Below are 13,102 nucleotides of genomic sequence, written 5' to 3' on the forward strand. Positions count from 1 at the left end.
CTTCTCTTATTGACCACAACCGCAGTCCGGCGCGGGGAGCGAACGCAGTGGCTTGCCAGGTGTGGACGCCCAAAGACTGGGCCTTGGACCAGCCGTTTCCGCGGCGGCCAAGTAGCAGCACGGAGAGCTGGTGAGTCATGGAGGCGGGCGGCTCTCACCACAAGAGTGGGCGGTGGCTTGGCCCTCATGGAGCAGCTACCGGAGAGCGGGGCTGGTGCAGGTATTCAGATGAGAAAATTCGAGGTGGCGACGAGAAGTGAAAAGTGGCGGTGTTCCTGACTGCTCTTCTTTCTCGCTGCTTCTGTTTTCCTGTTTCTCCGCGCGTAGCGTCTGTACACTTTTATCTTTCCCGCTGGAAGTTTCTCTCCGCCTTTTACTGTGGGCCGTGGTCACCTGAGTACTTCCAGCTCCTGACTAACTCAGGGTGGATGGCTAAGTTTCTGCAGCTGTGGGTTCGGGGACACTGAGCCGAGAATACCTGTCGTCCGTATTAGAATTCTACGCTTCTCCGAGGGTGGCCCAGATGGAGACTCTCCGCTTGGGGAGGGCAGCTAGATTATCCCTACTTTTTTACCGGACGTGGGGCTCTCCCTTCATCCCAGAGTTGAAGTGCTGTGTCGCTGTTTTATGTAGGAAGCCGATACGTTTCTTTAAGTAAGGTTTACGGCCAGGTGACCCTAAGGTTACGAATTCACATAAGATTCAGACATCTCTCACCGCATTCAAAATAACACAAAAAGTTTTGCATTCTCCCCGTCTGTAAAAGAAATGCCATTGTTTTAATCTCTAATATAATGGGTTTGGGTAAACTCCGGGAGTTGGTGATGGACAGGGAGGCCTGGCGTGCTGTGGTCCGTGGGGTCGCTAAGAGTCGGACACGACTGAGCGATTGAACTGAACTGAAATGAAATGAATGGGTTATACGGCGTCAAATATAGAGCATTTCTCGTTGTCATTCTGGAGGTGAGAAAAGCTAGACCTTCGTGCTAGATTTGCTTAAGACTGTCGTCCGTCGTGTGTTCTCTCTGCCCCTGCAGTTTGCTCCAAGTCAAATAGCAGGAAGAACAGCCTTTTTCTATTTTTTTGTTTTGAAAGTTTCCTATTTCTTTTTTAACATAAGGAATCCACGGCATCAAAGAAAATTAATTTTTTCCAGAATTGAGATGTTGTTCATTGATTTACCTATTGATGTTTAGTGTGTATGTGAACAGTGGGGTTGGTAAATGGCGAATAAATGAATCTGTCCTCTGTCTCATGCCTCTAGCAAGGCAAATTACACAGGCAAATAATAGCCTATTATGGTAATGATAAAATAGTTAACACTTACCTCACATTTCTTCTGTGCGCTCATCTAAGTACTTTATTATGCTGCTGCTGCTGCTAAGTCGAGTCAGTCCTGTCCGACTCTTTGCGACTCCATAGATGGCAGCCCACCAGGCTCCTCTGTCCCTGGGATTCTCCAGGCGAGAACACTGGAGTGGGTTGCCATTTTCTTCTCCAGTGCATGAAAGTGAAAAGTGAAAATGAAGTCACTCCATCATGTCCTACTCTTAGTGACCCCATGGACTGCAGCCTTCCAGGCTGCTCCATCCATGAGATTTTCCAGGCAAGAGGACTGAAGTGGGGTGCCATCGCCTTCTCTGACTTTATTATGAGCCAAGTACTATAGACTATGGGCTTCTCTGGTGACTCAGTGGTAAAGAACCTGCCTGCCAGTGCAGGAGATGAGGGTTCCACCGCTGCGTGGGGAAGATCCAATGGAGGAGATGGCAATCCACTCCAGTATTCTTGCCTGGAAAATCCTATGGGTGGAGGAGCCTGGTGGCCTACAGTCCATGGGGTCTCAAAGAGTCAGACATGCTGAGAGTAGAGGGATGTTAAATTATATAATAGAGTAGATGTTGGATATAAGGAAGGGCAGAAATTGGGTGAGAAAGTCTTGCCAGGAGACGTGACATTAAGATTGGGATTTTAAGGATTTATAGGAGTTTATCAGATAGGACCATCCTTCTAGGTGGTCCCTTAGGGCTTTTCAGTGTAGTCAGAGTATAGGGCAGAGTGGAGTCAGACGAGATTAATGCTGTCTTAGAGCAATGGTGACAGTTCCAATTAATTCAGTTCAAGATTAATTCCAAATGGATTAGATACTTAAATGAATAACAAAAAGAAAACAATAGGTATTAAGATTTTCTTTCCTTAATAAAAATTTAGTCAGTTGTCACACACATAAAAAAAGACAATAGGAAAAAAATTAGGGAATAATTTAGTGATCTTGTTATATCGGTGGTGGTTTAGTCACTGAGTTGTGTCCAACTCTTGCAACCCCATGGATTGTAGCCTGCCAGGCTCCTCTGTTCTCTGTCCATGGGATTTCCCAGGCAAGAATACTGGAGTGGGTTTCCATTTTCTACTCCAGGGGATTTTCCTGACCCAGGAACTGAAGCCAGGTCTTCTGTATTGCAGTCAGGTTCTTTACCAACTGAGCCAGTAGGGAAGCCTGATCTGTAAGAGAAGAAACTCTGAAATCATGGAGGAAAAAAGCTGTATTTGACTAAATAGAAATGAAAAGTATTTGTCTACCCAGATTTAGTCTCTGGGACTGTAGTAATGGAAACTCCAACAACAACAAAAAACTCAAGATGATTTCTGGTAAAGGTTATTGCTGCTTAGAAACTAGGGTATATGTAAAAGAAAATGACTCTGAAATATGCTACTGAGGTAGATGGTCAGACTTGGGTGAGGAAGTGACACTTGAGCTATGATTTGAAATGGGGAAGTGGAAGCCACACAGCAGTTTCTAGCAGGAAAAGCTTGTATTGGAGGGATTGAAAGAAGGCTGGTGTTGCTGGAGTATAAGAGGGCACTTAGTAGATGAAGTTTGAGAGGCTGGAAGAGGCCAGCTGGGCACAGATCTCTAAGTAGGAGAGCGATGTGGCCTGATGTACATTCGTGAAGACCATTATGATTGCTGTGTGGAAAATGGACTGTAGGGGATGTTGTTGGCTGAATTGTATTCCCCAAAAGGCTATGCTGAAGTCTTAACACCTGGAACCTGCAAGTGTGAACTTACTTGGAAATCGGATCTTTGCAGATGTAAAGTTAAGGTCATACTGAGCGAGAGTGGGCCCCGATACAATGTCTAATGTCTTTATAAGAAGAAGGAAATTTGGACAGAGAGGATGGAGGCAGAGTTTGGAGTGATGTGTCTACAAACCAACTAAAATTTGCCAGCAACCACCAGTAGTTAGGAGGAGATAGGGACAAATCCTCCCCTAGAGGTTTCAGGGAGATTTTGGCTCTGCTGACAGCTCGATTTCAGACTTCTAACTCCTAGAACTGTGAAGCAGTACCTTTCTGTTGTTTTAAGCTACCAGCTTTGTGGTAGTTTGTATGACAGTCCTAGGAAGCTAATGTAGGGGCTAAGTGTGGCGACAGGGAGACCAGTTAGGAAGCTGTGGAAATGGGGAGAAATAGTCTAGTTTGGAATGTATTTTTTGAGTAGAACATCTTGAATTTCCTGGTGGACTAGATGTGGCATGTTCTTACAGAGATGAATTAATGATGCTTTGCTGACAAAGGTCCATATAGTCAAAGGTATAGTTTTTCCAGTAGTCATGTATGGATGTGAGAGTTGGACCATAGAGAAGGCCGAGTGCCGAAGAATTGACGCTTTTGAACTGTGGTGCTGGAGCAGACTCTTGAGGGTTCCTTGGATAGCAAGGAGATCAAACCAGTCAATCCTAAGTCAACCCTGAATATTCATTGGAAGGACTGATGCTAAAGCTGAAGTGCCAATACTTTGGCCATCTGTTGTGAAGAGCCAACTCATTGGAAAAGACCCTGATGCTGGGAAAGATAGAGGGCAGGAGGAGAAGGAGATGACAGAGGATGAAATGGTTGGATGGCGTCACTGACTCAATGGGCATGAGTTTGAGCAAACTGGGAGATAGTGAAGGACAGGGAAGCCTGGTGTGCTGCAGTCCACGAGGCTGCAAAGGGTCGGATTTGACTGAGCGACTATTAACAACTATGTTTTATGAGGAACTAGTGGTGAAGTTTACTGCAACAGGGAAGAAAATAATGTGGACTGATGGGAATCATGTGTTTTGTTTTTTTTACTTTTTTATTTTGAAGTGATTTCAGACTTACATAAAATTTACTTGCAAGAATCAAACCTAGATTCTCCAGTTGGAGTATAATTGATTTACTGGACATGTTAAGTTTTAGATGTCATCAGTTAGACATCCAAGTAGAGCTAACATGTTGATTAAACCTGAGGCACAGGTGGGGAGGTCAGAGCTGGAGTTATAAATTTTGATGTTATTTGCCTGTGCCTGTGTGCTAAGTTGCTTCAGTTGTGTCTGACTCTTTGTGACTGTATGGACTGTAGCCCACCAGCCTCCTCTATCCTTGGAATTTCCCAGGCAAGAATACTGGAGTGGGTTGCCATTCCTTTTCCCAGGGGACCTGCCTGACCCAGGGATTGAATATGCATCTCTTTTGTCTGCTGCATTGGCAAGAGGATTCTTTACCTCTAGCGTCACCTGGGGAGCCCTATGTGCACGTAGGTATATTTAAAGCCATAGTGCTGGTTGCAATCCTTCAGGGAAAAAATGAGGATAACAAAAGAAGAGGAGTCATTGCAACATTAGATACTGAACAGCATTGAAGAATTAACAAAATGGACTGGGGAGGCATGCCCAATAAAGAAAGAAAGTCGGAAAACTGAGATATCAAAGAAGTCAAGAGAAAGAGCTGTTCCAGTTAAGTAAATGCTTTGAGGAGTTATAGATGATGAGGATAAGTAAGTAACCAGTGTATTTGGCAGCATGGTGGAGGGGTAGAGGGGAAAAAAGGCTTGATTGGACTGAAGTGGAGGGCTTGTTTATATGTACATTAAGTTAAAAACATTATGCTTTTGCATTTCAGCAGAGTATATGCCAGTTTCTGAAAGCCTTGGTGCTGTTGACATTTTGGGCTGGATAATCCTTGGTTGTGAGGGGCTATCTTGCTTATTGTATGATGTTTAGTAGTATCCCTGGCTTGTGTCCACTAGATGGTAGCAGCAGCCTTACTCCCCTCCCTCTTTGCCAGCCAAGTTGTGACAATCAAAAATGTCTGCAGACATTGCCAGATGTCCCTTGGCAGGCAAGATGGCCCATGGTTGAGAATGTATTTCTGGTTTAGGCTTTAAAATGAAAAGTAATGGTAAAGCTTTAGGCAGTAGCTTACTGAGTGAGAAGATATTTAGTGTCAAGCAGAGGACCTGTCTAGCACTCTAAAAATTTTGCAATGTAGTGAATACCTACTTTGCCTGTAAGGCAAGTGTCCTGTTTGCATTATATCTGTGATGATTCCATAAGACACTTATTCTTACCTTATATTGATGTCATTATTATGCATATTGGTTACCATAGAGGATTTTGAATATAAATATGTAGAAGATTGTTGTGAATCTGTATTAACCCCATCATTGCCTAGAAATTATTTTGAAAAAATAGTCAATATTGCTTCATTTAATAGTCTTGACTTTTTTCATATAAGTATGGTACAGAAAACACAGTCTTAAATTTTATTTAACTTTCTGCTTCATGGATTCCAGGATAATGCCCCTTAATCTGACAAGGCTACCTTTTTCTGCCTGTAAGGGAATTAGTCTTAATATGGCAATTTTCAGTTAGCCGCAGAATTATAGATCTGGAGAGAGAGCAAGAAATTTGTGCAGTTATTTATCTAATAAATATGGTTTGGAGGCACTGTCCTCGGTTCAAAGGGTGTTATAAAAATGCTGTTGTTCAGCTGCTAAGTTGTGTCTGACTCTTGTGACCCCATGGACTATAGCCCATTAGTCTCCTCCATCGAGGTACTATACAGATAAAATGTTGCAAACATTCAAAAGAGGAGGTGATTACTTTTGGTGAGAGATGGTGTGAATGAAGTGTGGAAACCAATTAAATAGTCTCTGTTTTAATATGTGACAAGGGGGTCATTTCATGTTGGTGGGAAAAGGATGTTTTAATAGATTCTGCTGATGTAATTCACCTATAGGAAAACCAACCAGATCCTCTCATCATAAAATATGTAAAAAGTAAATTGTGGGAATTCCTTGGAAGTGCAGTGGGAATTCCTCAGCAGTGTAGCGGTTAGGACTCAGCGTCACTCCCAAAGGCCTGGCTTCCATCCTTGTTCAGGGAATTAAGATCCCACAAGCTGCGTGGCACAGCCAAAAAAGTAAAAAATAAAAAAGTAAATTGTAAATGTGTTAAAGATACATATTCATGTGAAGGAATTAGGAGAATATTTGTATAAGTGAAGTAGCTGCTGCTAAGTTTCTTCAGTCGTGTCCGACTCTGTGCGACCCCAGAGACGGCAGCCCACCAGGCTCCCCCATCCCTGGGATTCTCCAGGCAAGAACACTGGAGTGGGCTGCCATTTCCTTCTCCAGTGCATGAAAGTGAAAAGTGAAAGTGAAATTGCTCAGTCATGTCCGACTCCTAGCGACCCCATGGACTGCAGCCTACTGGGCTCCTCCGTCCATGGGATTTGCCAGGCAAGGGTTCTGGAGTGGGTTGCCATTGCCTTCTCCAAAGGAGAGTTGAGGTGCTTCCAAAAAAAAACTTTGGTAGAGAAAATAGGAATGCTAAATCCCAGGAAGCCTGTAACAATCTACAGTTGGTCCAAGTTAAAGACAAAACTGTCCAAATAATTTTGAAGTCTAAAGGAAGTTGAAAACTAGTTTGTGAATTTTTGCTCTTGTAAAAAGTTATAAAATGGGGTTTGGTCTCCTTTGCAATGTTCATATTATATTCATTTTTAATATGTAGAAATAGTTGGGTTTTTCTCTCCTACCATGTTCTTCTAGCACAACTGATCAGCAATTTTCTATTTCAGCTATTTTTATAAGTACCTGTTTATCAACAGAGTAAACTCAGGGCTGAACCATATATACACATCTCATAAAAGGAACATTTTAGGATGTGTGTATTCAAGACAATATGTAAGCAACTGTCCCTCTACTTGAAAACTTGTTTCCAAATAAAAATTTTAAAAACATCCCTTTCAGTGTAACAGAACATTACTTAGTAAAATATCAAGAGCTATAACGATGTATTTTTCTCTTCATGGGAAATCACAAAACAGGTGAACAATCAAGTCCAGGGTGGTTATTCTATTTGATAAATACGTCCAGAACTCTGTACAGTAAATAAAGTTTGCATGCAGTTTAAGTATCTTTACGTGACATTTTAAGCAAATAAGCTTTTTACTTCATAATTAAATGGTGTATAAGAACCCCCTCCTCTTTCTTTAATAGCCATAAGGACCTCTTCCCCAGTTCCAAATAGGAATCATGAAAACCGGGTACTTTCTTAAAGAGTTTTCTGCACATCATATTAAATAACATGCAAAGAGTTCAACAACATTCTTCTTAAAGGTAAGTATTACTCTTTAAATGGGCATGTTAACCACTGAAAAGTCACTCAACTATTCTGATTACACTGCTTCATTTGGTCATTGGTAGTATAAAAGAACTACAGGTTAAACGACGACAGGTTAGTTTATCCACTGGGTATTGTATATGACAACAACTGCTTCAAGGCCAAAAACATTTTATGTAATGTAATTGTACTGGTTTGGATTTTCTTTGTCTCTCTCCATGTAGTCCCAGTCAATTAGGGATTCTTTTCTCTTCTTAAGATCAGCAGGCTTGACTGGAAATTTCAACTGGTTGTACACTTCTGAAACAAGGAGATTGTGGCCAAGTGTCTTTCTCATCTTCATAGTTCAAACAATTGTGGCATCAATTTGATATTGTCTATCTTGAAATTCTCTTTCTGTGGTACTAGCTTGTTCTTTAGCCATTTCTTTCATCTGAATTTGATTGATCTTTATCCTGAAAAGTTTGTGCTTGAAATCATCATTACAAATGAAGTTGTCACCATCTTCGATATCTTTACCCTTTGGATTTTTCGCCAGAACTCTGGCTTTGCCATAGGCCAATGACTGCAATGTTCTCCTTAACTCTCCATCATCTCTTCTAAACTGAACTACTCTCCCTCATTAAACATTAGCAGCACCAGTGTTTGAAAAAGAGAGGCTTGGAGTTCTTTTTTACCCTCTTTAAACTCTGCCTTTAGCACGCAGTGTCCTGGAGTTGATTGCCATTGAAGTTTCTTGCCACTATGTTTTTGCCGAGGTAAAATGTCTTGAAAATCTCCTGAAGTTTTACCATCTCTGGTGGTAAATGAACTTCCATGGGCACATATGTTGGCCAGTAACCCATTGTCAGGATATTCACAGTTAATTCAATATTCCCAGGCACATTCTGGTTCTGCATATACTGTTTGAACTGAATCATGATGTCTTTAGAAAGTTCCATACCTTTAAACATTCCTTTAAGTTTGCTGGTGAAAGCAGCTGCACGTTCATGTTTAAGTTTGGACAGCATTGATTTTTCAGTTGAAGTAGGGATGATGGTTTTTAGTAAGATAGGAACTCTAGGTGCTGTAAAAGGAAAGATAGATCTGCTATAATAAACTTTGTAAAATTAGTAATTTTTAAAATTAAAAATGTGCAAACCTTTTGGGCTAGTGATTTTATTTTTTGGATTCTCTCATTTAGAAACAAAAATCCTGACACATAAGGATGTATGTATAAAGATAATTCATTGTGGCATTAGCTGTAATGACAGAAATTACCTTTGCATATCTTATTTTCTAATAATAAGGCATGGCTGAATAATTATATGTAAACTCTATACAGCTGAATTAAGTGAGGTGATTAGGAGCGGGGGCTCAAGAGTTAGGCCAGTGAAATTCTGATCCTACCTACTGTATGTGTGACCTTGGGTACATTACTTAACCTCTTTAGAGCTCAGTTTTCTTACCTTTAAAATGGAGAAAATAACAAATGTAAAATGTAAGAACTATTATGAAGATTCATATTTACTATGTATTCTATGAATTTAATAGATGTTGTGCCCAGACACTATTTTAAGCACTTTATAGATATAAATTTATAATTGACTTATTCCTCATAACAACCCCCAAAGTTAGATTTTATTGTTTTCTCATTTTACTGATGAGGAAACTGAATCACAAGAGAGGTTAGTATGTTCTAATACAGTTCACACACAGGTATAAAATTATATATCTCTGCCATATTATAAAATATGGCTGAATAAAATTGTAAATTTTTTTTCCAGTTGAAATTTTTATGAGAAAGAAATGAGAACTAACCAGATGGGCTTTGAGTTAAAAGTTATCCCTGATCTCTATATTGTTTCTCATGTAGAAATATAAAGGGGAAAATCGATAAAAATAGACATTTGCTCAACTTTAACAGCTGGCATGTGGTCTGAGGTTGTTTATCAGTAATTACTCCAGAGACTGTGAGACAGTAATTGCCCTTTTCTGTTACTTTCCAATACTGATCTTTTTTCCCTCCCAATTCCTCCTTTATATATAATTTACTCTGTGGTAATAAGACTTCAGAGGACTGGGATACACATTTTGGGAAAAATAAATGAAGAGGAAAGCTTTGGCCTTCAGACGTTTTTGGTTAAAATGCAGCATGTATACAGGTGACAGAATGCCAGCAAATATACAGATGGGAATATGAATATTGGATGCACTCATTTTTTAGGTACAAGGAAAAAAGGGAGACTGGAAATTTGATTTCATACCAAGCTAGAATGTTTCTTTTTTTCAATCCCATACCTTATACTTTTGTTTATATTTTTTTTAAAGGATTTTCTGTTAGAATGAGTTTTTAAAACATAGTGTATACAACACCTGTGTTTAAATACTTGTGTAGCATTCTTGCCAAGCCTAGGTATAAGAAACTTATCAAACAGAAAATGTGGCACTTCTACAAGACAGCTGGCCTAAACATTGAAAAAACTCAATGACCAGGAATAAAAAAAGACTCTTCTAAAATATGTGTATTATTATCTATTATCTGTATACTAAGATGTATACTGTTATCACATCTTAGAAAAATAACACTGGTTTCAACTTTACCATTTATTGGACCCCCCCCCCCCATTTAGGATCCAATCAAAGGTTATGCCTTGCATTTAATTGTCTTAAAGTCTGTTTTATTTTTATTTTTAAGAGGTTTTATTGGAGTATAGTTGATTTACAACTTTGTGTTACTTTCAGATATACAACAAAGTGAATCTATTATATATATATACACACACACACACACACACACACTTTTTTATGATCTTTTCCCATATAGGCTATTAGAGTATTAGCTAGAGTTCCCTGAGCTGTACAGTAAGTCCTTAGTAATTATCTATTTTATATATAGTAGTGTGTATGTCAGACCCAATTTAAAATCTGTTTTAAACTATAACAGTTCCCCTTTGCCACTGCTTTTAGAGCTCTCTCTTAAGTTTTTTGTATTATTAATGAAATAACTGCTGCCAATTAAAGTTATGACTTGCCATCTATTGTAAGACTCATCTCGATGTCAGAAGTCTGAAAGTGAAATAAATATATTAACACAATGTGGCAACTTGCCCAAAGTCATAGCACTGGTAAGCAGTGGAACTGGATCTCGAAGCCAAGCAGTCTAGCTCCTGAATCTGTTCTTTTGGCCACTTCTCAGCGCTGCCATTTTGTTTTTAGTGAGTTACTGCATGTGAGGCTATTTTTAGTGCAGTGCCTTCATTACATATTAAGTATGTAATATGTGTAGCTTTTAATATCATTTTCAGTACTTCCCAGTTTGCTACTACTATATGTTTATAACATTTGCATTCTGTGACTTTATTCAGTTTTTCTGTGCTTTGTTTATAGGTTGATTCTCAAACTTCACAATATTGTTTATGCAAGTACCATTCACTATAAAATCCAGAGGTGTAATTTGAACTGCAGAGAAGGAAATGTAATTGTGTCAGTCCTCTACCCTATAAAATGTCACATTAGCTCTCTAAAATTAGCACCATCTTTGCTAAGTGAGTCCATTTTGTTCTTGAAGATAGATTTTGAGCTCTGAAACACTTTTGTTCTAATTACACTAGTTGCTTTTCAAATCTGATGCATATTTATCTATTACCTATCTATCTATCTATCTGTATTTTTTCCTGTAACTCTCCTGGATTAAATCTACTGTTTTATGTTATTCCATGTCATCCTTATTTCACATTTCTCTCCCACCTTGTTAGGATATAAATAATTACAAGTAATTTTTTCAAGGAAATGATATAAAGAGATATTTTAATTTTCACAGGTATATCTGAAAATGCATTCGTCTTGCCTTCTCAGTTAATACTTTGGGAATAGAATTTGTAGTTCAATCATTTTGTTTTGCTTAAAACTTTGACGACATCATTCCTTTGCAGTTTGCTATCTAATATATCTGATGAGAATCTCAAAGGTAGTCTGATTCTCCTTCTTTGCAACTAATATTCCTTTTCTTCTGGAATATTTTATTGAACTCTTTTTATCATTGGTTTTATGATGTTTTATGAGAGTATTTCTTTCTAGCTGTGGATCTTTTTTCACTTATCCTTCATTGCACCCCTTGAGTCCTATTTGTTCACTTCTGGGAATTTTTTTAATATTATTTCTTCAATTATGTTTTCCTTGGGCTTCCCTGGTAGCTCAGCAGGTAAAGAATCAGCCTGCAATGCAGAAGACCTGGGTTCGATCCCTGGGTTGGGAAGATCCCCTGGAGAAGGGAAAGGCTAACCACTCCGGTATTCTGGCCTGAGAATCCCATGGACAGAGGAAGGTTACATGGGTAAGAGTCAGACAGGACTCAGTGACTTTCACTTTCACTTTACATTTTCTCTTTTCTATTCAGAATACCATTTGGATAGATTCTTCCAAGTAGAAAAAAGACAAAGAAAAAAAATGAGATAATATGGAAGATCAGTTCAAGAGGTCCGTTTCCTTTGACTGTCAGTTCTCTTTGAATATCTTTTGTCAGTGTTTGTTTTTTTTTCTTGTTTCCATAGTTTCTTTCCAATTGCTCATTTTTAATAGATGCAGCATCTTCATGAATTTCTTTGAGGATAACACTTACAAATTTTAAACATTTATAAGTTTAAAAGCTCTGCTTCCTTAAGGTGAGTTGATTGTTTTTATCCTTTTGTGCTTTTGCCATTCCTCAAAAATTAAAAAAAAAAGGATTTTTGAGCTCTTTGTAAGTGTGCAGAGTATCAACTGTTGGGCCTCACTTTATGGTGAAATGAAGAAAAAAAGCTCTTCTTCCTCCTCCCTGTGCCCAGATGAAGAAGGCTTTATTGTAGAACATGAAGGTGTTCTGATGCTTTCAGGGTAGATGGTTTAAAAAAAAAAAAAAGGAAAAGTTGTGTTTTAAGCCTGACACTAGCTTTGTTGCTGCTAGCTTCTGTGTGTAAAGGAAAGAGATACAAGGTTTGGTGTGTCTATCTCATATGGGTATTTGAATCATCCTGAGTTTCGTCCTGCAGCCCCCTTCTGCTGTCTCTAGGTTTGGCTCTTCCTAAGACTCTGTTGGAAGGAAAGGCTTCTGAGTGGCTGCAGCTTTCTCATGCATGTGCGTGCATACCTGTGCAGCTGCACATTGGTTCTAGACTGCGGTTTTCTCTCTTCTTGCTTCACCCTCAATATAATCCCACCCGCTTTTCTGTTTCCGGAATGCTTGCATGCACTTCAGTGGGACTTTGATAGGAAGTGAAAGAAAATGCACATATGCTTAGTTTGTCTTATATAAAGTAGGTAATTGATAGGTATTTGTTGAATAAATCAATCAGTGTTATTGAGAAAAATTGGACAAAACATACTTTTTAGATTAAAAGAAGACTTACGACCTTAGAATACAGGTACTTAAATGAATCCTTATTTATTTATTTGGCTGTGCCCGGTCTTAGTTTCGGCAGGTAGGATCTTTGATCTTCCTTTTGGCATGTGAGATCTTTTATTGTGGTGTGCTGACTCTTTTTGCATCTTTTTGAATCTAGTTCCTTGACCAGGGATTGAACCTGGATCCCCTGCATTGGGAGCTTGGAGTCTTAGCCGCTAGACCACCAGGGAAGCCCCAAATAAATCCTTTTAATTCTTTTAACTTAATCCTGTTTCAGGAAAGAATCTCATTGGGGTTAAAACTT

General features: G+C 39.2%; 1 protein-coding gene across 3 annotated transcripts in view; it reads left to right on the forward strand.

The window, feature by feature from the left end:
• Positions 1 to 15: 15 nt before the first annotated feature.
• ASB3 (ankyrin repeat and SOCS box containing 3) overlaps positions 16 to 13,102 on the forward strand; it is a 107,171-nt gene continuing 94,084 nt past the window's right edge. The window contains exons 1-2 of one of the 3 annotated variants that reach the window (XM_042246168.2): positions 7,318 to 7,432; positions 11,815 to 11,894. In XM_042246168.2, coding sequence (XP_042102102.1) covers positions 11,875 to 11,894 — 20 coding nt within the window. In that variant the 5' untranslated portion in view covers positions 7,318 to 7,432; positions 11,815 to 11,874. Of the gene's footprint in view, positions 221 to 7,315; positions 7,433 to 11,814; positions 11,895 to 13,102 lie in introns of those variants that run through there. The other 2 variants (XM_060412200.1, XM_027966832.3) reach the window with 2 other exon arrangements.

The sequence above is a fragment of the Ovis aries genome, chromosome 3 (assembly GCF_016772045.2).
Source record: "Ovis aries strain OAR_USU_Benz2616 breed Rambouillet chromosome 3, ARS-UI_Ramb_v3.0, whole genome shotgun sequence".
Classification (NCBI taxonomy): domain Eukaryota; kingdom Metazoa; phylum Chordata; class Mammalia; order Artiodactyla; family Bovidae; genus Ovis; species Ovis aries.